Source organism: Urtica dioica, chromosome 6, assembly GCF_054948205.1.
Source record: "Urtica dioica subsp. dioica isolate 48M chromosome 6, U.dioica_male_clone48M_v1_H2, whole genome shotgun sequence".
Classification (NCBI taxonomy): domain Eukaryota; kingdom Viridiplantae; phylum Streptophyta; class Magnoliopsida; order Rosales; family Urticaceae; genus Urtica; species Urtica dioica.
In genome coordinates, this window is record NC_142761.1 from 11,913,880 (window position 1) to 11,940,096 (window position 26,217).

At 44.0% G+C, this 26,217-nt stretch overlaps 1 protein-coding gene across 1 annotated transcript; it reads right to left on the minus strand.

The window, feature by feature from the left end:
• Window positions 1-1,339: 1,339 nt before the first annotated feature.
• On the minus strand, window positions 1,340-1,932 carry LOC149393370 (uncharacterized). The gene is made up of 2 exons (XM_089618004.1): window positions 1,812-1,932; window positions 1,340-1,629 (listed from the first exon to the last, which is right to left on the minus strand). Exons 1-2 carry the CDS (start codon window positions 1,930-1,932, stop codon window positions 1,340-1,342), a joined length of 411 nt encoding a protein of 136 aa, XP_089474130.1.
• Between the last annotated feature and the right edge of the window lie 24,285 nt (window positions 1,933-26,217).

The window sequence follows — 26,217 nt, forward strand, 5'->3', positions numbered from 1 at the left end:
TCACGCTCAAAAGGAGAAGATAGATGAGACCGTCCTCGTCTTAAAAAAGCTCGAGCAGTGCCGGGGCAACAAAGAATTGATATCGGAAGTAATGAAGGGGGATATTTCCGACTGGGCCGACGAACTTAAAGATACTGAGGATGACATTGCTCAGTACGAGGTGGAGTATGCCACCATTTCCGTTCCCGAGGTCGAGGACATCCGGTTCACTCTTTACACCGACCGTTCCCCTCCCGAGTTCCCAGCCGATTTCGTCCCCGAGGCCCCTGTCGAGGTTCCGGAGCCAAAAGTTCCTCCCTTCGACGAGCATGCGTCGATGATGGGCGTGACGGACGAGGCCCTGAACCCGATTCCAGAGGTCGACGAGGGAGCGCATCCATTCATCCCGTCTCCGGAGCGTCCCGAAGCCTGAGTTCGAAGCCTTGCTCTCCTCTACCCCTGCCTCTCTCGTTTTTGTTTTTTTTTTCAGTAATATTTTTTTTGGGGCCTGTTTGTTTTGGGCGCAGTTTTTCCTTATTTTGAAAAATTATAGGGGGCTTCGGTACCCCTATCTATTTTGGATTGCTTGTTTTTATTTATTATTTAATGCAATTTTCATTTCTAAAACATTTGCCAAGTCTTTTAGCTCGCCAAATTCTTTTAAGAATGCATGAATGTTTGTTTAGTCGAAGTCTCTATTAACTCGGATTTTCTAGAATCTGTTATGTCTTTTAGATCGCTGTGATCCAAAACGTTTCCCTTAAGATTTTAGGCTGTATGTCTTTTATATTTGCCAAGTCTTTTAGATCGCCGAGTATCTAAAATGTTTCCCTTGGACCGTGGTCACACGTCGTTTATATTTGCCAAGTCTTTTAGATCGCCGAGTATCTAAAATGTTTCCCTTGGGCCGTGGTCTCATGGGCATGTCCTTTATATTTGCTAAGTCTTTTAGATCGCCGAGTATCTAAAATGTTTCCCTTTGGCTGAAGTAATCAAATGAATTTTACCCAGGCGTTGCCAAGTCTTTTCGATCGTCGAGATCCAAAAGGTCTCACTATGTATTTCCTGGGCGAGGCACACTCTGCAAAGGTGCGTCCTCTGATTCAGATGTTACGTGAGATGACAAAGTGAGACTTTGGATCTCGCCTAGGTCATGAGGTATTCACACCGTGGTCCTAGTACGGGACCTGGACCCCTAGGATGAGGTGTGGGCTTCGGAGCCTTGTTGTCATGCTTTTGCAATTGTCTCGAAATGAGCAATTTAGGTTATTTTATTTTTGGGACTGTACCTTTGCAGAGAAAGGCTGCTTACGTACCCTTATGAAGGGATCAAGTCGCTCGTAGTTTGATTCTTACCGTGTTAGCAGTAGTATTTTTTCATGTTGATCACGTTCCATGATCTCAAAATGGGAACTCCATTGAGTGTCTCGAGCTCATAGACCCCGGGGTGTGCTACTCTGGTGACCCTATATGGGCCTTCCCAGTTCGCACCGAGCTTCCCGGCGTTTGCTTCGGCAGTGTTTTGGAAGACTTTCTGGAGGATCAAGTCTCCTATATCAAATCTTCCCGTGTTAACGCCTTTGTTATAGAATCTGGCACTGGATTGCCTGTAGTGGGATAGCCGTACCAGGGACGAATCCCGATTTTCCTCTACAAGATCCAAGGCGTCACATAGTGATTCATTATTTTTTGACTCATCCTCAGGCGCATGCGTCACCCTAAGGGTTTGCACCTGGTGTTCGATTGGGATGATTGATTCGACTCTATAGACCAGGGAGAATGGGGTTTCCCCTGTCGGCCTTCGTGGACTAATTCGGTATGCCAGAGCACACCGGGTAGCTCTTCTGCCCACCGTCCTTTCTTAGCATCGAGCCTTTCCCTTATGGAGTCTACTATGGTCTTGTTTGTTGCTTCTGCGTGTCCATTCCCTTGAGGATATCGTGGTGTTGACATCCTCACCTCAATGTTATTGCGGAAGAAAAAACTCTTGAATTTTTTTTATATGAACTGTGACCCGTTGTCTGTTACGATTTTGTGGGGGGTTCCGTGCCGACAGATTATATTCTTCCAGATGAAGGCGGTGACGTCCACATCTTTTATCAAGACAAAGGCGCATGCGTTGATCCATTTGGAGAAATAATCTGTTATCATTAATAAAAATCTCAGTCCCCCGGGGGCCGCCGACGTTGGTCCTACGATGTCCATAGACCGTTTCATGAATGGGTATGGAGACGAGATGAAGGACAATTCTTCCGCGGGTCTTTTTATGTTAGGTGCGTGACGTTGGCATTGGTCGCAGCGGCGGGAATGTGCCTCGTAATCTGCTAGCATGGTTGGCCAAAAGTAGCCTTGCCTCTTTATTTTGATGGCGAGTGCCCTTCCTCCTGTGTGGCTTCCACATTCTCCCTCGTGTACATCTTCTAGGATTCATTTTGATTCATCCGTGCCGACGCACTTGAGATATGGTCATGCGAAGCTTCTTTTGAACAGGTTTCCGTTTATCACGCAGAATCTTACACTTCTCGGTACAAGTTAGCGTTTCACCATCTTGTCGGACGGGACCGTACCAGTCGTGATGTAATGTACGATTTCATCCCTCCAATTCCCTCTTTCTATAGCTATCACTGCAGCGACAGTGATGGCTATGGAAGATTGTTTGATTGTCTCTTCTGGTATTATCCTTTTGAGGTCCGGGTCCGAGGTGGATCCTAAGGCGGCCAGTGCGTCTGCCGAGGTGTTTTCACCCCTAGAAGTTCGCGTTAGAGAAAATTGTTTGAAATGCACCGTAAGGTCTTTTACGACCTTCAAATAGGCTTCCATTCGCTCATCTCGCGTCTTGTATTCGCTGGAGTATTGATTTGCTACGAGCTGAGAGTCGTAGAAAGCCTGTACTTGCTTTGCTCCTACGGCTGTAACCAATCTTAGTCCGGCTATCAGTGCTTCGTACTCGGCCTCGTTGTTGGATGCAACAAAGTCGAGTCTGAAAGATTGTTCAATGACCTCACCGTGTGGGGATGTTAGGTGTATTCCTACTCCCGCCCCTTGTTTTGACGATGCGCCATCCACTTTTAGTGTCCAGGTGCTCTCGTCTTCAGTAACGGTGGGGTCTTCTCTTGGGAGTTCGATGAGGAAGTCTGCTAAAACTTGAGATTTAGCGCAAGTCCTGATTCGATACTCGATGTCGTACTCGCTTAGTTCTACGGCCCATTTGGTCAATCTTCCCGACTAGTTACGGCTGTGTAGGAAACTTCTCAGCGGTTGGGACTGGAAGTACGGCGAGAGCTTTCGCGCGGCGGAAACAACGGCTCAGGCCAGTTTTTCCATAATAGGATTTCGAGTTTCTGCATCGACTAACGACTTGCTCACATAGAATATGGGTCGTTGGTCCCCTTGCTCTTCCCTGACGAGCACTCCACTAACGACGACGTATAGGTAGACTGGCTCTCCTGTCAGAGGTTTTGCTAAAAATGGGGGTGTCGATAGATATTCTTTTAGTTCTCTAAACGCTTTTTCGCATTTTTTCGTCTCATTTGAGTTTCTTGTTTCCTTTGAGGAGTCGATAGAATGGGAGACATTTGTCCGTGGATCGAGAGATGAAGCGATTGAGGGCGGTGATATGGCCTGTCAACCTCTGCACTTCTCGCTTGTTACGAGGTGAGGGCATCTCTCGTAAGGCATGTAGCTGGTCCAGGTTTGCTTCAATTCCTCGTTGGGTGACTAAGTACCCGAGGAATTTCCCAGAGGACACTCCGAACGAACACCTAGTAGGGTTCAGTTTCATTTGATACTCATTCTGTACCTCGAAACATTCCTCCAGGTGTCCTACGTGGTCATTTTCTCTTAGAGACTTGACGAGCATATCATCGATGTACACTTCCATTGTTTTTCCTATTTTTTCTTTGAACATTTCGTTGACTAACCTTTGATAGGTGGCGCCAGTGTTCTTTAGTCGAAATGGCATGACCTTATAGCAATAGCTGCCTCGGTCTATTATGAATGCCATTTTTTCTTGATCATCCGGGTGCATTAAGATCTGGTTGTATCATGAGAATGCATCCATGAACGAGAGTATCTTATGTCCCGCGGTTGCCTCGACCAGTTGGTTGATATGCGGCATGGGGAAGCTGTCTTTGGGGCATGCTTTGTTCAGGTCTGTGAAATCGATGCATACCTTCCACTTTCCGTTTTTTTTCTTCACAACGACGGTGTTTGCTAACCAGTCCGGATATTTGACTTCGTGGATTGAGTCAGCTTTGAGGAGTCTTTCGACTTCGTCATTGACTACTTCGTCAATTTTGAGTGGACCGCTTTTAGCCGTCACCGATTTCTTGAACATTTCAAACTCGGTCATGCTAGGCTCGCCCTCCTGGGAGGGGCGAAGTCCCGTGCGCACTGGAGTGACCGTAGTGACTTCGGCCTGATTGTGATGAGTCTGGTTCTGCCCACCAAAATATTGGGGGACGAACATTTGGAAGGTCGTCGCAGGGCGAGGTCCGAAACTTGCTGGAAAAGATCCAGGGGCTCCCCCGCTGACGGGGGCGGGGGCAGTCCGATTGGGTCGATCGTCTCTTTAGTGACGGCCTCTTCTGTAGGCCCCCTAAGCTATGAGCTCGGGCCTGGGGGCTGATCTATCCCCTGGGAGACCTGGATCCTGGCGAAGTCCAGGCAGACTCCGGAGGAAGAACCTGGCTAGTCTGCGTGGCTGATGCCTTGTTGCGAGCGGATTCCGAGGCAGTCATTTCGCCGGATCCTGCCTGCTGATCCAGAGTATTCTGAGGGGTCAAGAAGGAATCCAACCGAGCCTTGAGGCTCCGGTTAATTTCTTCTTGACTTTCTATATTTTTATTCAGCATGTCCAAGATTGCCTTGATCCCCGGAGGGATTTCCTCTCCCGATTTACAGTGAGTTGGGGTGGAAGACATGGTATTACTTTTCTCGTGAACTTGCTTCTTTCGAGATTAGCCTTTCCGACGATTTCCATAGACGGTGCCAAATTGTTGATGTCGATTTCAACAATCTCAAATTATACTATGATATATATTTGATTTATTTAAATAAGGGTTTCAGATGACGTTGTTGGAATCGATCTAGGGTTTAAGAAAATAATTAACGCTTCGGTAAGCGGCAGAATTTTAAAAATTTTCTTTTACAAGTAAAAACGGTTTTTTACTAACCTAGACAAAGAGCAAGTACATGTAATTAAAAACTATTATGAGTATAGAAGTTTACTAACCTTTCTTGAAGCTTGAACTTTGAAGAAGCTTTTGGAAAGTTTGCAACGCTCGTCTCCCCTCGCAGCACGTCTCTCTTTCTTTCCTCGGCACCTCGAGCAACCACGAAAGTTTCTATCACTAAATCACTCGAAATAAAGGAATTAGTGAGTGGACACTTTTAAACACTACGACTTAAGAACGAGTCTTGAAGTCGCAGAGCTAAACACTAGGTCGAATGAGGACCTAGGTGCCAAAACAAAAATCGAAAATAAACTAGAGAGAGAGAGGAAGGGGCGGCCAATGTTCTAGAGAGAGAGTCTCTCAAATCTCTTAAACTTGGATGAATGAAAAGTGTGGAATGAGGCTCCTATTTATAGGAGAGGTCTCACCTTCAATAAGGTAGTTTCCTCTTCTATAGAATATCACATATTCATGAGCCAATATCCATTTTCCTTTAAAGAGTCACACGCCCAAGACTTGCCAAGCAAGTCCTTGGATTTGTTTCCTCTTTTATTTGCTTCTCTCTTGACTCATTTGGGCGCCCACCTTGGTTTCCCCTTAGGGGAAATTTGTTTCCTCTTTTTCTTTTGGCAAGTATCTTCATACATTCATGCACAAAATATTCTCACTTTATTTGGGTATGTTGGGCGCCTATACCATCTAGAAAAAGGCTTCTAGAAGCTTTTCCATTTGTTCATAACAACATGAAAAAGGCCCATTAAGAATTTTCAATAAAATTCTTATGAAATGAAATTAATCCACAAGGCCCAATTAATCTTATTATGGCCGAGTGTTACTTGTCATCAAATGACCATGTCAAAAAATTTATTGACATTCATTTCATCCTATGTCTCAAAAGACAAAAATACCCTTTTGACAATTTTCGTTCTTGTTTTGACTTAGCTTCCAGTTTAACTATTCCTAATCGATGTGATTCGTGACAGTGACCTCATGGACCCAAATGAACAAAGCTTGGGCTAAACACTTGGACTCAAAAGTTCACAAACCTTTTCCAAGTTTAGCTTAATGCCAACTGACTCCACTAAAGAGTTGACACTGAAAATCTCTCGGTTCAAATGAATTTATTTTCTACTCAAGAATTCAACCTAATTATGATGAGCGGATCCACTGAATATTATCTATGTTTACCCTTCATGAATGTCATTAGCTAGTCGGGATTTACTAAATTACCATTTTACCCTTCTAGCTGTTATTTCCTCAGCTCCTTTGTCGCTTGTGAATAAGTTAGAAACAATGTATTGACGAGGAGCTAACAAGTCACATTGTTTCATCCAAAAGAGTCAGGACTCAATTTGGACACTGGCCAGTTCATTTATTCACACTCCAAGGAACAAAGCATGAGGTGACATACATTGCATTTCAGCAATCTTGTACATGAATTCCATATCTATGAGAACTTCACAAAGTTACTCATGACATTCTCACAACTTAGTACTTCACCAATAGGCCCTGTTCGGAATCACATAGTGAGTCCGAACTCTGATTTTCTCAAATGAGAATCCTAAGGTGTGAAATGAAATGTCTCATTTCAGGATTAAGGTAAGCATGATGCAATTCATACGTAGTGACTTCTAGACATAAGAGGTTAAATGGTTTGTTCTTATCTTGTCTCTAGAAGTGCACTGGTCAATTCAGTACCTTCGGAAGATACCTAGAGGAACTATAGAGTCTCCAACTCTCAATGCCTCATAACCAGACATCATAGATTCTTCTAACAATCATACTGAGGTCAATAGTCCTTTGACCCTTAGATTGCGAATATATCGTTTTAAGCAAACTACGAAGAGTTTGTTCATGCAAATCTACATTTGTCTCTTCGTAAGTTGTTTAGTTTGTTTATGGACTAAAGACTAAGGTTTTATCATAAAGCTTCAAACAAGGAAGATTGAATGAACGTTTCAACTTTTTATTAATGAATAAGCAATTACAAGCAAGAGTCTTCATGAGACTTTATTACATCAAATGCATAATATAAAGATTACAACTCTTCTTGTGGGCACCATTGACAACAGACGTCGTATAAGTAGCAAGACAAATTCGAAAATAAATGAACGGAAAATGAATGTAAATATTTGATGCTTTTATTAATAATCGGTGGTATTACAATCAGGGGCGAAGTGCCGAACTCAAACGGGCGAACTCAGAGAACAAGAAAATAGAAGAAAGAATATCGAGAGTCAATATGTATGCTTGTGTGTGCGAAAATCGAAATATCGGTTTCTATTTATAGTGGGAGAGAATCCGTTGAAGAGGACACGTGTTGATCAGTTCGGCTCTGTCACGTTGCTAGTCGAAGTTATCTCAGATCCGGTCTTCGTGGCGAGGTCTTCTATTTGACCAAGACTGATTCCTCTAGCTGGGTCGAAACGGGCGACTCATCATTCTTGTGGCGAACTGGGCTTCTGAATGGGATTGGGCCGACCTTCAAGAGTCGAGCCGGGCCCAGATATGTCCTTGAGAGGCGGACTCGGTCTATTGTTGGGCTTTGATCAAACTAAAGCCCAACTTAAGTGGTTTTATTATTTTTTAGAAAATTGATTTTTGACCCCCACACTTATGTGTTGGGAATTCGGAATATGATCTAAGAAGAAAGTGGTTGACAAATACGGAATCCAACCATCTTGAAAGAAGGTTAATGTTCACTCACCTAAGGGTTGATTCCAGAACAGATACATTGCCAGCACTTTCTAAGTAAGTAGCGTTTGGAAGAATCTTTCGCTGGGGAAGCAACTGTGCTTAGGGTATATATGTATAAAGAAAGTATAACATAATAATTGATATTTTTCGATACGGGTTGAACCTGGAGGATCTTGATCACGAACTGACTAGATCAGTGCACACTCATCTCGATGAGTGAAAATTCTAGTATAAAGGAGAGTTCACTCTTGGCTTACATGGTGGAGTATTCGACCAAGATTAGACGAATCGATGGAAAAAGAGAAAGGATTTTTTCGTCTTTTTCATCGAATTGGTTAAACTTCTATTACTAGGTTCATAGTCCCCGATTCGGCTTCGATAAAGACGAATAAAAACTCTCTAGTTGTTGTCGGTCATTTTCGGAAAACCCAAGACGCCAAGAAGACACGCCGTTCAAAGGGCCGATGGTTAGGCCGGAGGTCCTGAAGAGTGGGAAGCCTTCTGTCACGAGTCGACTGGCAAGTCTTTGTGCCAAACTCTCACGCTCCTCGAGTCGAGCCTCGAGTCATTCTCCTCGAGTCGAGCCTCGAGTCATTTTCCCCGAGCCGAGCTTCGAGTCGTTCTCCTCGAGTCGAGCCTCGAGTCGTTCTCCTCGAGTCGAGCCTCGAGTCGTTCTCCTCGAGTCGAGCCTCGAGTCATCCTCCTCGAGTCGTTCTCGTAGAGTTGAGCCTTGCTCATCGAATCGAGTCACTCTCGTCAAGTAGAGACCTTCATATTTTGCATGACAAGAGTGGTATTCGAAGACCCCTAAGGCCCACAAGAGTCCGACGAGACGGGCCATGCACCGCGCGCGCAGCACGCCGTGCCGGCCAGCCACGCATAGCAAGCCGTGCGCCGCGCCGGGCAGGCCGCGCGCCGCGCCAGAAAAACCGCGCGCCGTGCCAGAACAAGCCCGCGTCGCGCGCCCCATGCGCCGCGCATCCCGCGTCACGCCCAACGACCCGCGCGCCGCACGTTGTGCGCCGCACATTGGGCGCCGTGCGCCTCCACTAGAAGGGAAAACGCCCCCTAGTCCTACATGGACTATAAACACACCTCCTAAGGTCCTCAAACACCTATAAATACCCTCTCTCATAGAGGGGAAATCTGATCCCATTCATTCTCAAGGAACTTGAGACTTCTCTCTGCTTCTCTGGATGCCATCCTTGGCCTGAAGCGGATTCTCCTCGATTTCTCGTTCTCAGAGATTCTGAAGCGCTTTCCGGGGACTCCCGAGTGTCGCCTCTCTTGATCGAATGATTAATCTTGAGCCCACGAGTGCTCTAACGGTTTTCGACTGAAAATCGCCTACGCGTCTAGCACCCTAGACGCGTCCACCATTTCTGATAAGAAATCGCCTACGCATCCGGAATCTCCGCCACAATAAGGAACTCTTGACTTAGAGTCTTCCACGTCTCCAAAAGAGAGAAAACACACATTCTCTCTCACGCTCGCGATCTCCGAAGTTCTGAGACGTCGCCGAGGACTCCTCCGCGCACCGTGTCCTTCGTCGAGTACGCTTCTCCATTAAGGCTCCGCGCCTCACACTGCGTCACATACGCCTTGAACTACGTTATGACCTGATCCCACACACGGGTACGTAGGCAGCCGACACACAAGGCACGATCACTCCTCCTCCTCAGCCCCTACCTCTTCCGAGAGGCGGGTTGATCGGAGAAAACCTAACTTGAGACTTTCGAGTTCACACTCTTGGTCCGGGTGCGATCACTTGGTCCGGCCTTGGATCGAACCGCCTGAGGTTTTCAATAGTTGTTCATTTTCATGCGACAACATTTTGGCGCTAGAAGGAGGGGACTTCCCGACCTGTTCAGCCCGAAAGAACTTCTGTTCATCTTCTTCTTTTCTTCTGCAAACTCGATTTTCTCGAACTTGAGAAAAGATGAGTAGCCAACCACCCGTACGTTCTGAGGGCGTGAACAACCCCGATAACGTCACTGGGACTAAAAAGTACTTCCGACGTTCGGCCCATGACCGACTTGGTCAAAGGGAGAATGTTGCGGAAAGTCAGGGCACGCGAAGAGCGCGCCGTCTTAGACGAAGCATGCACCTCCGTGCAGCAAGCCCGGATCTTAGGGATCATCTTACTGCCAAACGCATCGAGCGTGGCGATGACCTAAGAGAGCGACTAAGCTCTCGGCTAAACATCCCCGTAGCAGCCCCAACTAACGGGAACCGCCGCACGGGACGAGGGTCTAATGAGAGGCGGCAGGTAACTCCTCCCGAACAGGGAGTTACTCCGACTACCGGTCTCGATGTGGTTACAATGATCCACAATCTTCGAAATGAAGTACGAGATCTCCGAGAACATGGAGTAGGCGGAAGTGCCTATGGGGTTGTTGAGGAGAAGTCCTCGCCTTTCACGGCTCAGATATTGGCCGAGGTATGTACGGGAATTTTCAAACTCCCGAACCTCGCTCCCTATGATGGAAAAGCGGATCCCACTTACCATATCTAGCACTATGAAACCTGGATGACGATGCAGGGTGTCTCTCCTGGTGCTATGTGCCAAGCTTTTAGTCTTACCCTCACCGGACCCGGCTTCGAGTGGTTCAAGAACTTAAGGCCAGGAAGCGTCCGCTCGTTCAAAGACCTGAAGGACATGTTCCTAGCACGCTTCGCTACATCTATGGTCCAAAAGAAGACCAAGATGCACCTGTGGTCAATCAGGCAAGAGAATGGCGAGTCTCTTAGAAGATACCTCGCCCGATTCACTGAAGAATCGAGTAAGGTCGACCGCTTTGACGACAAAGACGCAATCACTGCCATCATTGAAGGCTTGCGCACAAGTGACTTCCTTAAGTCCATCGTCGGCCGTGTCCCTTCTAATATGGCTGAGTTAATGACTCGAGCCAAGACCTTTATGGGAGTCGAAGATTACCTCGATGGCCGCAAGGGCAATATTCAAAGCCCTCACCGCCGAGACGAGCCTAGCAACGAGCAAGGCAACTCCCGTAAAAGACGAAACAGAGGGGGTCAGACTTCTAATAGCCGACCTCCGATGCCCCAAAAGCCGCGACTTGCAGAAGACTTTAAGGGCTACTCGTCATTCACACCGTTGAACACAACGCCATATCAAATCCTAGCTTTGGCACGTGACAAATTCATTCCCCCGGCTCCAATGAGCAAAGATCTCGCGACTCGCGATCGATCTAAATATTGCGAGTTCCATCAGGAATATGGTCACTTGACCTCCGAATGCCATAGTCTTAAAAGGCAGATCGAGGCATTGATCCAACGGGGTGAGCTAAAAGAGTTCGTGTTACGCATGATTAGCGCTGCGGGTCCCACCACAAACAGGCCACAGTCTGGTAAAGGAGGAGGAACAGCCGCTTCTGCCGACCGAACCACGGCTACTACCGACGCCAATCCACAACTCCACGTGGTGACCACCATATTGGGAGGTCCACAAGATGGAGATTCAGCCCGACAACGGAAGAAATTCCTTAGGGCCGTGGCTCAAGAAGACGCTGCTATGCACGTCAACCTTACCTATGAAGAACCTCCGTCCGTGCCTCACGAGACGATGTACTTCACCAACGAAGAGGCCAAGCGAGTTTTGCATCCGCACAATGACGCGATAGTGCTCAAAGCCCAAGTGGCCAATAACTTGGTGAAAATGGTTCTCATCGACAACGGCAGTGCTGCCGACATAGTTTTCAAGTCCACCTTAGAGCGCATGAAGCTCGGGGGGCTACGCCCAACTCCGACCCAAACGCCTCTATTCGCGTTCACTGGGGAGAGAGTCATGACCGAAGGCATCATCGATCTGCCGGTAACCTTCGGAACTCCCGGAGGCATTGAAGTCGTTCACATGGTCCCATTCCTAGTGGTTGATCAGGAGTCGCCATATAATCTCATCATTGGGCGACCCACGCTGAACCGACTAAGGGCTATTACTTCCACATAGCACCTACTAGTGAAGTTCCCTACCAAGGATGGAATCGGCATCATGGCTGGAGATCAATCTGAAGCCAGAATATGCTACATCCAAGGAATCGATGGAAAACCCGCTAGAAAGACGGTTAACACGATCTCCCAGCTTAGAGATAACGTCGAGTTGACCGAGGTCCTCTGCGAAATCCACGAAGACATCTGCATGACACCCAAGTGCAAGGTGCTGACGTCCTCATCCCGAATAGGGAGGGACCCCACAAAGTCTTCCAAGTCGTACATGGCGAGACACATTACATCAAATACACGGACGAGACACCGATCCGTCGCCTGTGGAATGCGGAACACTTGAGACAGTACTACCAGTAGCCAGCGCTTCCCCCCATTTTACTTCTTTGCTTTCCAACATTCAATAAGGCCTACGAGCCAATGTTTTAGGATTTCAAATTTCTTCAATATTAATAAAGTTCGAGGTTTTTCTTTCAAAATCCGCTTTATCAAAGTTTTTCGATAACGTTTATAAACCCAAAAGCTCGGGGGGCTAGTGACATAGGCAACGGTAAGTACACTCAAAATCCACCTAAAGAAAGTACGCTCCACCAAAACAAAACACCCGAACATAAACGGGAACGAGTGTTCAACTAAGACGCCTCCGCGGCACGCCATAAGACATCCCAGAGATGCAGGCTAAAGTCGTCCCTCGCGACGCGCTTAAGACGCCTACATGGCGCACCGAAGCCGCCTACATGGCGCACACAAGACGCCTCCGCGGCGCGCCATAAGACATACCAGAGATGCAGGCTCAAGACGCCTCTGCAGCGCGCCATAAGACATCCCAGAAATGCAGGCTGAAGACGCCTCTGCGGCGCGCCATAAGACATCCCAGAGATGCAGGCTCAAGATGCCTCCGTGGCACGCCATAAGACATCCCAGAGATGCAGGCTCAAGACGCCTCCGCGGCGCGCCATAAGACATCCCAGAGATGCAGGCTCAAGACGCCTCCGCGGCGTGCCATAAGACATCCCAGAGATGTAGGCTCAAGACGCCTCCGTGGCGCGCCATATGACATCCCAGAGATGTAGGCTCAAGACGCCTCCGCGGCGCGCCATAAGACATCCCAGAGATGCAGGCTAAAGTCGTCCCTCGTGACGCGCTTAAGACATCTACATGGCGCACCAAAGCCGCCTACATGGCGCACCCAAGACGCCTACATGGCGCATGTAAGACACCTACATGGTGCAACCAAGTCGTCCCTCGCGACGCACCTAAGACGCCTACATAGCACACGTAAGACGCCTACATGGCGCAACCACGACATCTCTCGTGACGCACCTGAGACGTCTACATGGCGCACGTAAGACGCCTACATGGTGCAACCACGACGTCCCTCGTGACGCACCTAAGACGCCTACATGGCGCACGTAAGACGCCTACATGACGCAACCACGACGTCCCTTGTAACGTACCTAAGACGCCTACATGGCGCACATAAGACGCCTACATGGCGTAACCGAGTCGTCCCTCGCGACGTACCTAAGAGGCCTACATGGCGCACATAAGACGCCTACAAGGCGCAACCGAGTCGTCCCTCGCGATGCACCTATGACGTCTACACGGCGTACTTAAGACGCCTATATGGCGCACCTAAGACGCCTACATGGCGCACTTAAGACGCCTATATGGCATACCTAGGAAGCCTACATGGCACATCTAGGCCATCCCTCGCGACGTGCCTAAGACGCCTAAACGATGCACAAGACCGTCTCTCACGACGCGCTCTGAGTCGCCACAAGGCGCTGCATGTGATGACTAATCGCAATACACCTGAAGCCGCCACAAGGCGTACCTAAACCGCCATACAAGGCGTAGGTCCTGCTGTCTTTGCCACTGCCAACTGAGCACGATCACACTCGCCTTGGGAGACTCCCCATTCCACGCGAGCTAATTGAAGCTGCTCGCAAAGACTCGTGAACTCCGCCTCTGAGTAACAACTTTGCTCGGCCTGAGCTAGCTGAGACTTCGCTCGAACAAGCTCATCCTGGAAGAGTCCCAGGCAACGAGTGAGGTCATGTAGAAGCTTCTCGAGTCGAGCCTTGCTCCTCGAGTCAAGTCACTCTCCCCGAGTCGAGTCTTGCCCCTCGAGTCGAGTCATTCTCCTCGAATCGAGCATCGCTCCTCGGGCCAAGTCATTCTCCTCGAGTCAAGCCTTGCTCCTCGAGTCGAGTCATCCTCCTCGAGTCGAGCTTTGCTCCTTGAGTCGAGTCATTCTCCTCGAGTCAAGCCTTGCTCCTCGAGTCGAGTCATTCTCCTCGAGTCGAGCCTTGCTCCTCGAGTCTAATCACCCTCCTCGAGTCGAGTCTTGCTCCTCGAGTCGAGTTATTCTCCTCGAGTCGAGCATCGCTCCTCGAGTCAAGTCACCTTCCTCGAGTCGCGTCTTGCTCCTCGAGTCAAGTCATTCTCCTCGAGTCGAGCCTCGCTCCTCGAGTCGAGTCATTCTCCTCGTATCGAGCCTTGCTCCTCGAGTCAAGTCATTCTCCTCGTGTCGAGCCTCGCTCCTCGAGTCGAGTCACTCTCCTTGAGTCGAGCCTTGCTCCTCGAGTCGAGTCATTCTCCTCGAGTCGAGTCCCGCTCCTCGAGCAAACGCCTGAAACAATTTGAAGAACAGGCTAGCCAAAGCGAGACTAAAACAAAACAAACAAACAAAAAGAGGGAAACTTACCCTCTGGATGTCAAAAATGCCATGACAAAAGAAGTCCACGTCACTACTCGTTACGATGTCCCTCCGCGTCTTTAACAGAGTCCCGCACTCACGCCTGGAGAATAAGGGCCGATCTTCCGAATGGAGACCGAGAAGCGTCACCAAAGATGGAATGGCGGATGCCCCGTGAGACCGACTTATGCTCGATGCGTGATCAAACTTTGAGTACTGATCCCCGAGCAGTCAAAGCCCTCCGGTGCGGCAGAGCCTTCCGCCAGGTGCCACTCCGTCTTCTCGAAGCATCAGCCCACAACATCAACCTCCGTCTCCGAGACCTCGGAATGCGCACGCCATTGCGAAACGCAAAAGTGCAGTCGCCTTCCAAGCTGGCCGAGATGGACACCATGATCTTCCCCTAATAGGTCACGATTACACAATCATCGCCCTGCTAGTCACCGTTGAGTCCCATGGACTTTGGGTCGAAGATATCATCAAACAAAACGCCATCGAAGAAAGACTTGGGCGTGACTTCGCCAAAAGATCAACAAGCCGCGACACGCCGGTCTGCCTTTACATACACGCACGCCCTATTGGTGCGCGTATGTCCCCGTTGCTCCGGTGCTAGAGCGATGGATGCGATCGCGTCCACCTCGCCCACGTTGAGCTATGCCTCGAATCTGCTTGGATCCTCTTCTACGTGTTGATCACACGATCATGTTGAGAGAGACGGAAAAGCGAGAGAGAGCACTTGCAATTGTGAGACGTTCTCTATAATCACAAAGGCTTCGCGACGGCGAAGCCCTGGTAGATAGATTTTCCACAAACACCCGGCGGAAACAACTAAAAGTTCACCGCCTGGGGCCTCCCGAGCGATGAACTTGGGGGGCTAATGTTGTCGGTCGTTTTCGGAAAACCCGAGACGCCAAGAAGACACGCCGTTCAAAAGGCCGATGGTTAGGCCGGAGGTCTTGAAGAGCGGCAAGCCTTCTGTCACGAGTCGACTGGCAAGTCTTTGTGCCAAACTCTCACGCTCCTCGAGTCGTTCTCCTCGAGTCGAGCCTCGAGTCGTTCTCCCCGAGCCGAGCTTCGAGTCGTTCTCCTTGAGTCGAGCCTCGGGTCGTTCTCCTCGAGTCGAGCCTCGAGTCGTTCTCCTCGAGTCGAGCCTCGAGTCATCCTCCTCGAGTCGTTCTCGTAGAGTTTAGCCTTGCTCATCGAATCGAGTCACTCTCGTCAAGTAGAGACCTTCATATTTTGCATGACAAGAGTGGTATTTGAAGAACCCTGAGGCCCACAAGAGTCCGACGAGACGGGCCATGCACCGCGCGCGCAGCACGCCGCGCCGGCCAGCCACGCACAACAAGCCGTGTGCCGCGCCGGGCAGGCCGCGCGCCGTGCCAGACAGACCGCACGCCGCGCCAGAACAAGCCCGCGCCGCGCATCCCGCACCACGCCTGACGACCCGCGCGCCGCGCACCCTGCGCCGCGCGCGCCGTGTGTTGTCAATGGTGCCCACAAGAAGAGTAGTAGTGTCTATTTATGTACATTTGATGTCATATAGCCTTACGAAGACTCTTGCTTGTAATTCCTTATTCATTAATATAAAGTTGAAACGTTCATTCATTATTTCTTTGTTTGAAGCTTTATGATAAAACCTTAGTCTTTTAGTCCATAAACAAACTAAACAACTTACGAAGAGACAAATGTAGATTTGCATGAACAAACTCTTCGTAGTTTGCTTAAAACGATATATTCGCAATCTAAGGGTCAAAGGACTATTGACCTCAGTATGATTGTTAGAAGAATCTATGATGTCTGGTTATGAGGCATTGAGAGTTGGAGACTCTATAGTTCTTCTAGGTATCTTCCGAAGGTACTGAATTGACCAGTGCACTTCTAGAGACAAGATAAGAACAAACCATTTAACCTCTTATGTCTCGAAGTCACTACGTATGAATTGCATCATGCTTACCTTAATCCTGAAATGAGACATGCCATTTCACAGCTTAGTATTCTCATTTGGGAAAGTCAGAGTTCGGACTCACTATGTGATTCCGAACAGGGCCTATTGGTGAAATACTAAGTTGTGAGAATGTCATGAGTAACTTTGTGAAGTTCTCATAGATATGGAATTCATGTACAAGATTGCTGAAATGCAATGTATGTCACCTCATGCTTTGTTCCTTGGAGTGTGAATAAATGAACTGGCCAGTGTCCAAATTGAGTCCTGACTCTTTTGGATGAAACAATGTGACTTGTTAGCTCGTCGTCAATACATTGTTTCTAACTTATTCACAAGCGACAAAGGAGTTGAGGAAATAACAGCTAGAAGGGTAAAATGGTAATTTAGTAAATCCCGACTAGCTGATGACATTCATGAAGGGTAAACATAGATAATATTCAGTGGATCTGCTCATCATAATTAGGACGAATTCTTGAGTAGAAAATAAATTCATTTGAACCGAGAGATTTTCAGTGTCAACTCTTTAGTGGAGTCAGTTGGCATTAAGCTAAACTTGGAAAAGGTTTGTGAACTTTTGAGTACAAGTGTTTAGCTCAAGCTTTGTTCATTTGGGTCCATGAGGTCACTGTCACGAATCACATCGAGTAGGAATAGTTAAATTGGAAGCTAAGTCAAAACAAGAACGAAAATTGTCAAAAGGGAATTTTTGTCTTTTGAGACAAATGATGAAATGGATGTCAATAAATTTTTTGACAAGTTCATTTGATGACTTAATGTCACTCGGCCATGACTTGATCATTGGGCCTTGTGGATTAATTTCATTTCATAAGAATTTTATTGAAAATTCTTAATGGGCCTTTTTCATGTTGTCATGAACAAATGGAAAAGCTTCTAGAAGGCCTTTCTAGAGTGTAATAGGCGCCCACTACCCAAAGAGAAAGGGAGATTATTTTGTGCATAAATGTATCAAGATACTTGCCAAAAGAAAAAGAGGAAACAAATTTCCTCTATGAGGAAAGTAGAATTTCGGCCAAACAAGCCAAGAGAAAGTCAAAGGCAAGGCATGGAATAAAAGAGGAAACTAATCCATTGGGGATGTGTTTGATGTAGGCGCCCATTTAGGAGATTTGGGCAATAAAAGATTGCTCAAAAAGGCTTGGAAAATAAGAGGAAACTACTTCTTTCCAAGGCCAACCCTTCTCCTATAAATAGGACTCTCATTCCTCTCATTCTATTCATTCCACACAAGTTAGAGATTGAGAGACTCTCTCTCTAGACATTGTGGCCGCCCCTCTCCTCTCTCTCTCTAGTCAATTTCGTTTTATTGTTTTGGCACCTAGGTCCTCATTTGACCTAGAGTTTAGCTCTGCGACTTCAAGACTCGTTCTTAAGTCGTAGTGTTTAAAAGTGCCCACTCACTGATTCCTTTATTTCGATTGATTTAGTGATAGAAACTTTCGTGGTTGCTCGAGGTTCCGAGGAAAGAAAGAGAGACGTGCTGTGAGGGGAGACGAGCGTTGTAACTTTCTAAGAGCTTCTCAAAGATCAAGCTTCAAGAAAGGTTAGTAAACTTCTATACTCATAATAGTTTTTAATTACATGTACTTGCTCTTTTTTCTAGGTTAGTAAAAACTGGTTTTACTTGTAAAAGAAAATTTTTAAAATTCCGCCGCTTACCGAAGCGTTAATTATTTTCTTAAACCCTAGATCGATTCCAACACCGTGCGCCTCCACTAGAAGAGAAAACGCCCCCTAGTCCCACATGGACTATAAACACACCTCCTATGGTCCTCAAACACCTATAAATACCCTCTCTCATTGAGGGGAAATCCGATCCCATTCATTCTCAAGGAACTTGAGACTTCTCTCTGCTTCTCTGGATGCCATCCTTGGCCTGAAGCGGATTCTCCTCGATTTCTCGTTCTCAGAGATTCTGAAGCGCTTTCCGGGGACTCCCGAGTGCCGCCTCTCTTGATCGAACGATTAATCTTGAGCCCACGAGTGCTCTAACGGTTTTCGACTGAAAATCGCCTACGCGTCTAGCACCCTAGACGCGTCCACCATTTCTGATAAGAAATCGCCTACGCATCCGGAATCTCCACCACAACAAGGAACTCTTGACTTAGAGTCTTCCACGTCTCCAAAAGAGAGAAAACACACATTCTCTCTCGCGCTCGCGATCTCCGAAGTTCTGAGACGTCGCCTAGGACTCCTCCGCGCACCGTCTCCTTCGTCGAGTACGCTTCTCCATTAAGGCTCCGCGCATCACACTGCGTCACATACGCCTTGAACTACGTTATGACGTGATCCCACACACGGGTACGTAGGCAGCCGACACACAAGGCACGGTCACTCCTCCTCCTCAGCCCCTACCTCTCCCGAGAGGTGGGTTGATCGGAGAAAACCTAACTCGAGACTTTCGAGTTCACACTCTTGGTCCGGGTGCGATCACTTGGTCCGGCCTTGGATCGAACCGCCCGAGGTTTTCAATAGTTGTTCATTTTCGTGAGACAACACTAGTAATAATGAATATTATTATAATCTCAAAGCTATAAATTGTTTAGCAGCATTCATTCGGAAATTTGTCTATTTGCCGAATTAAATCTTTATTGTGGAATTAATTATTTATTGTTGGATTAAGTAAATAATTAATTGACTTTTAAATTAAACCTTATGGACACTGTAAAATTCAAAATTCCTAAGCTCAGTACCAGTCTAAGTGGGCACCATTATGGGTACTAATTACATAATATTATCTCTTTAATTAGTTGCTAGATTTGTGGTAACTAATTAAATAAGAGATAGAATAATAATGGTTGAGATATTCTCTCTCCAATAAATAAGGAAATAAGAAATTGTCATTTATTCTCTCTCATAATTAATTTCCTAACATCTAGGAGAATAATAATGATAGAAATATTCTGTCAATTAAGTAAGAAAATAAGATATTGTCGTCATTATTCTCAAATATCTAAATTCCTTAAATATAAGAGACAAATTAAGGAAATAAATATCGTAGATTATGATCTAATGGATGAGAGAAATAGTAGGATTTGTAGTTAAGATCCAATGGCTCATCCTTAACTACAAAATATGAAAGAATAAAGGAGAATAAAATATATCTAGGAGATTTTTAGAATATCTCATTTTTACCACTATAAATAAGGGTCTAAGAGAAAGAAAAAAAATGACACAAAAGCTAATAGATAAAATTTGACCAACTTTCTTTGTTGGCCGTGTGCTCTCTCTCTCCCTCTCCTTCGGAATTCCGTGATTCCATTCCCATAAAAACGATACGATCTAAAATCATAAATCAGAGTCGTAGTGAGATTCAGAGTGCGGTCCACACCCTATTCTTGTTTGTCTAGAGATTACGTTTCGGAAGACTAAGGTGTAATCGAGGCGTGAAGAAGAGATCCCGAGAGTTTCAGAGACATCCCGAAGGTGGGATCGTAGAAGACGACGCTAAAAGGCTGAGACGAGATGAGAAGAAGACAAGGAACTCGTGGAGATCCCGATTAAAAAAGATTAAGGAGAAACCCCGTAAAATTTCTTTAATTCGTCTATTTAAATTGGTTGCTTGACATATATGCGCTCATGGTTAAATTAATTAAACAAAACTAGATCTTGTTTTAATAACCATTAGTTTGATTAGCTTATGATAGCATAATTAATTATTTTTCCGCACGGTTATTAATTTTGGGTGCATAATCACCAACAAGTGGTATCAGAGCTAGTTGTTTTGTTTAATTAATCGATTCGTTCTCGTAATTAAAATAAATATGGTATGAATGAAATTATATATGGATATGAGTTTGATGCAATTCAATATATGATATGTGAATTGTGATTCGTGGTTTGATCGTAGAATATTTGATTCTTGCTTTTCTAGATTTTATGTTAAACCCGGAATTCAAAGGGTATAGATTTTATGTAATTTATATTATTATTGTTCCGACGAGCGCGACGTTCTTGATCACAACGATCGACAAGAGACGGACTCACAATGAAGGACAATAATGAACCGTAGAGAGCCTCAACGGCTGTATTCAAGAGGCAGTTATAATTGACTGCCCTTTGCCCTTTGATGGACGCACGGCCATGGCCGTGTTCTCGTGCCGAGCCGCGCCGTCGTGGCGGCGGTGGTCCAGCGCTGCCACAAGACTTCCTTGCCCTAGGGCAAGTGAAGTGGATCCTCCCAGGCCTCAACCCGAAAACCCTAGTGGGCCCACAGGCCCACTTAATAATAATAAAAAAAATTAATGAATTTTTTTAATTAAGTTCTAAATGTTTTATATTGTATGGACTGGGCCCTAATGATTTTTATTTAAAACATTAGAAAATAAATGATTATGATATCGATTTATTTTTCAATGGGACATATGAATAGGCCCTTACTTAATTAACTTATTTTTCGATAAAAACTAGAAAATTAAATAATTTGGTGTTAATTATTTTTCTAAGGGACATATAAATGGGCCCAATTGAATCCATGGGACAATATAATTGGGCTCATCTTGTTTTATGTTATGTAGTAAAATAGGAAACGATTAAACCGAATCAAACCATACTTGCTTGCTCTTGCTTGTTTATTTAATTACTTATCCATGTTTATTATGCTATAACTTAGAAAGTGTTTCGTTGGTTTAGCTTATCATGGGCTTTCATTATTTAATGTAAAATTATCTAATTGGATTAGGATAGTTTTTAAGTGAATGAGTTGAACTGATTGGAGAGCTTTGTCACCAAGCCGATAAGAGGCTAAGCGGGGAGGTTATTAAAAGACTTTGTCTTTCCTCCCTACTGGAAGCTTTTCCGTGAAGGAAGACTATTAGGATAATCAAAGACTAGAATGTCACGAAATTCCTAATAACTAAGCTATATCGAAACTTATGTTTTTAAGGGTAGATTAGAAACACTCGAGTTTTTTAATATGATTTAGTTAACCCGAGTGGATCACCTAGATTAAAGTTAATTCTAGGAATATTAAAATATTAAAAGTATATTAAGTCATAGGCCTCCAACATTTACACAACACCTTGAGGATGAAAGATCCCATCGTGTCAGCAACTCTTCTTCGTGAATACTACGTCTGACGTTCTGAACAAAATGACTTTTTTTATTCCAATATCAAGGTTGTGTCTCTGACGATAGGTGGAAGGAGTGGAACTTTGCGTGGCCTAGAATTCTGCTAGGGCGTGGGGCTAAGCTTTCTTTAATCGAAATGGTGGGTCGACTCATGCATGAACCAACCGGTGGTTGGTGATTTGGCTAAAGATTCCTAAAAACTGGTAGTTAGTTAGCATAGTTATGAATGTACATGAACCACGATTGCTCACTAATCTGAGATGGTTCTCATTTACACTATGTGCACTCCGTTATGTAACCATAGTGAGATGGACTGTTGCTATTAGTTGAATTACCATGAAATATAAAAATTGGGTTCTTTTCCTTAGTATTTTATTCCGTGCTTGTTTGCATTATAGTTTTTATTTCCTAAATTATATTGATAGTTGTTTCTTTTCATATTGCTAAGAAATGCGCTTTTATGTTTTAGTAATCATATCAAACCCTATTATGGTCTTGTTGTCGAAAGACGTTTTCACTGGTGAAAACTTCCCTAAGTGGAAGTCGAACCTGAACATTATGCTGGTGAGCAAAAGCATTCTCTTTATCCTCACCGAAGAGAGACCTTTTTATCTCGGTCATGCTGCCTCCAAGAACTTTAGGGAGGACTATATAAGTGGACCATGGCCAATAACAAAGCCATGGCCTATATGCTCGCAAGCATATCTGATGCGTTGCGGACCAAGATGGAAGGAAATGAGACCGTTGTGGAGATCCTTGACTTGGTGCAAGAAATGTTTGGGATGTAGAGCGAGCAAGCCCGCATTGAATTCACCCATAAGTGCGCTAGCACTAGGATGATTGCGGGAACTCCGGTGAGTGATCATGTCATAGAAATGACAAACTACTTCACCGAAGTTGAACTCCATGGGGCACATATGAATGATGTTACTCAGGTGGGAATCATTCAGAATTCCCTTTCGAGTGACTTCATACAGTTTACGTCCAACTATATCATGCATAAGTTGACGTATGGACTGTCACAACTGTAGAATGAGCTACAGACTTTCGAGTATATCACTCGATATGGGAAGAACAAATGGTCGGCTCTCTATGCTGACAAGAGTTCTTCGCCAAAAACCAAGAAGAAGTGGAGTTCTGGTGTTGAGTCTAAGGCACGCCCGTGTATTTCAAAGGGGAATGTTCCCGCTAAGAAGGAAAGGAGGACTTCAAAAGAACTGGAAAAGGAAAAGGAAAGAAGCGTGAAAGCGTTGGTAAATGCTACCACAGCGACACTGATGGCCATTGGAAGATGCATTGTCCTTTGTTGGCTGAGCTTGAGAAAAACAAGAAGAATGCTGGTATGGTACCTTAAAATTCATGATTAAAGATATCCTAAAAATGTTTTGAGGATAATTATTCATGAGCATATTTCTTTTCTTGTTGCAGAGCAGATCTGATGGAGCATGCAAGTGTTGACGGGCTTCACAATGTCGGATTCAAGCCCGAATTGTAGAGAAGTTCATGCTCCATTTGAAGATCTTATTTCCCGCTAGTTTTATTACATTCAATTATCTTATTTATTTTTTAACATGTTGATGTGTCATTTATGATCTGAGGTTTTCTGGATATAGTCTTTCATGGCTATTTCAGATAAGATGAATCTTTTTCTTTCTTTATGGTTTGCTACATTATTTATGAACACACGATGTCATGAAATATTTCCCTCTATATTGAAAGCCTTGATTGCCTTTATGATATTAGATTATTCATGAATGCTTAAGCCATTGAGATAGAAGATATAGAATATGAAGGACACGTTTTCGCTCATATACTATATTGATGCACAAGTATATATTTTCTAAGTTATCAATTCTGTTAGAATTTTAATTAGCTTTCATTGCTTTATTAAATACTTGTATTGAATGTGTTTAAGAACTATTTAGAGTTTTGTTAGCATCTAAATAATTGTTACCTTATTTTGACAATAAATTGTGCAAATAAGAGCTAATAAGGAGACACAACAAAATAGTTAGAGTTGAGGAATTGAATTAGTGGAAGCATCCTTAATTGGAACCTAGCCACTAAAATTCACATTGATTGAGTGGGAGCATCCTTAATTGGAACCTAGCTACTCTAGTTCATTGATTGAGTGAGAGCATCCTTAAATGTAACCTGGCCACTAAATAATCGAAATTATTGAGTGGGAGCAAATTGGATTCTAGTCACTATTGTTCAATAATTAAGTGGGAGCATCTTTTAATGGAATCTAGCCACTTGTTGTTCAATAAATAGCAGCATCCTTCACATGATTGAATCCATCATTAATGATTGCATCCTTAAGTGGAACATATATGCTATTATTTGAATGGAATGATAATTAATGATTACCTTACCACATAAATCAATGAATTGAAAGGAAGGATAATTGAGAATTACCTTGCCATTAAAATCGATAAGCGAGTGGGAGCATCCTTACAAGGATCCTTGTCACTATCATCAACTATATCTTTCCTTTAATGGAAAGACATGATCTTGAAGTATCGGTCAAGATCGAACTAACTTACCTGAAGTCATAAACTCATGATTGGTAGATCTACCTGTTAAGCCATTAGCTTAAAGGAATAGAGAGATCTATAAATAGATTATTGAATGAGTTTGAGCTTTAATGAGCTATTCGGTACCTAAGGGATTGAGCCCTAGAGAAGAGACATTGAGAACAATGGTGCTCATCTTTCTGATACCACGAACCAATTCATTGGGATCTTCTAAATAGAATATGAACTATCCTTTATGGATGAAGTTCTGAAAAACTTATTACATGGACCATAGTAGCTGAACTACTAAAACCTTTTGAAATATGAAAGGATAATCCAAGTAATGAAAAAAACAAACTATGATTGTTCATGAATGTTTGTTACGTTACCGATATTTTGAGAATGATCGATAAGTGTAGCTCCTAAACATCTGTCAATAATAAAGTCATTACCATAAGATTATTGACCCAAATAATGACACAAGTAAATTGACTGAACTAACCGTTTCTGAAATTCGAAGTTTAGAAATGACAAGCTTGTTTCATATTGTTTCAAACATACTTATTGTTATAAGGTATGAGCTGAATGTTGAGGCTAAATATATTTTCATGAAAAGGACTAATAACTAGAACTTAGACAATGTCACATATCCGAGAAAACTGACAAAGTGTTGGAAACACTAAATTTCTGGAAATAGTGAGACACTTAGTTATTTAATATAGTAGATCCTCAAAGTCCTGTGTATATTGAATATGAACACGAGGGGTAAGGATATACTATAAATAACCAAGTAATGGAAATAGGTCAATAGAGTTATTATTGAAACACGTTCAATAAATCACACTATGGTTAGTGGTGATAAGATCAATACATGCAAAAGTGCAACTTGTTTTGGCTCTGAAGGGATGTACACCAAGAATAGGGAGACTTATCATCTTAAAGATATAAAGTCTGGTGTATAATCTAAAAGATGTGCGAAGTGTTAGTATGTTCTAAAATAAATTAATTTACTACAAACAATTTGACTTGACCTTAAATGGCAAGTCAAAGATCACTTGCAAAGAAGCATGGACTGGAAGAATGTTAAATGATAAATATGTTGATCGACATAACTAATAGAGTATGGAAAAAAGTGGGAATCCATATGATGGGAATCTCAAATCCTGGGTCAAACGTCTAATCCGTCTACTAAGGATGGCTAAGAATTAAATGGCTCAAGGAAGCTTATCTTCTCTGGTTAAAGTGGGAGATTGTTAGGAATATTGCTCACTTGAAGATGATAAACATGAATTATTACTGAATTAGATAAAAAGTTTATTTTATTAGCATCATATGATTAGTGGGTTGAGTTCTGAAAACAGAATAAATAACAACTATCGTCCATAGCATCCGCATTAAACTGAGATTAGACGAATCGATGGAAAAAGAGAAATGACTTTTTCGTCGTTTTTATCGAATTTTTTAAACTTCTATTACTAGGTCCATAGTCTCTGATTCGGCTTCAATAAAGATAAATAAGAACTCTCTAGTAATAATGAATTTTATTATAATCTCACAGCTTTAAGTTGTTTAGCAGCATTCATTCAGAAATTTGTCTATTTGCTGAATTAAATATTTATTGTGGAATTAATTCTTTATTATTGGATCAAGTAAATAATTAATTGAATTTTAAGTTGGGCCTTTTGGACATTGTAAAATTCGAAATTCATAGGCCCAGTACCAGTCTAAGTGGGCGCCTACTATGGGTACTAATTACCTAATATTCTCTCTTTAATTAATTGCTAGATTTGTGGTAACTAATTAAATAAGAGAGAGAATAATAATGGTTGTGATATTCTCTCTCCATTAAATAAGGAAATAAAATATTGTCATTTATTCTCTCTCATAATTAATTTCCTAATATCTAGGATAATAACAATGGTAGATATATTCTCTCCATTAAATAAGGAAATAAGATATTGTACTCATTATTCTCAAATATATATATTCCTTAAATATATGAGAAAAATAAGGAAATAAATACCCTAGATTATGATCTGATGAATGAGAGAAAAAGTATGATTTGTAATTAAGATCCAATGGCTCATGCTTAACTACAAAATATGAAAGAATCAAAGAGAAAAAATATATCTACGAGATTCCTTGAATATCCCA

Excerpts from the sequence above, each read along its gene's own strand:
- LOC149393370 (XM_089618004.1), bottom strand. The coding sequence starts at position 1,932 with ATGTCAACACCACGATATCCTCAAGGGAATGGACACGCAGAAGCAACA. Across the intron at positions 1,630-1,811 it reads GTGGGCAGAAGAGCTACCCG|AGGAAAATCGGGATTCGTCC; the intron begins GTGTGCTCTGGC and ends TGGATCTTGTAG.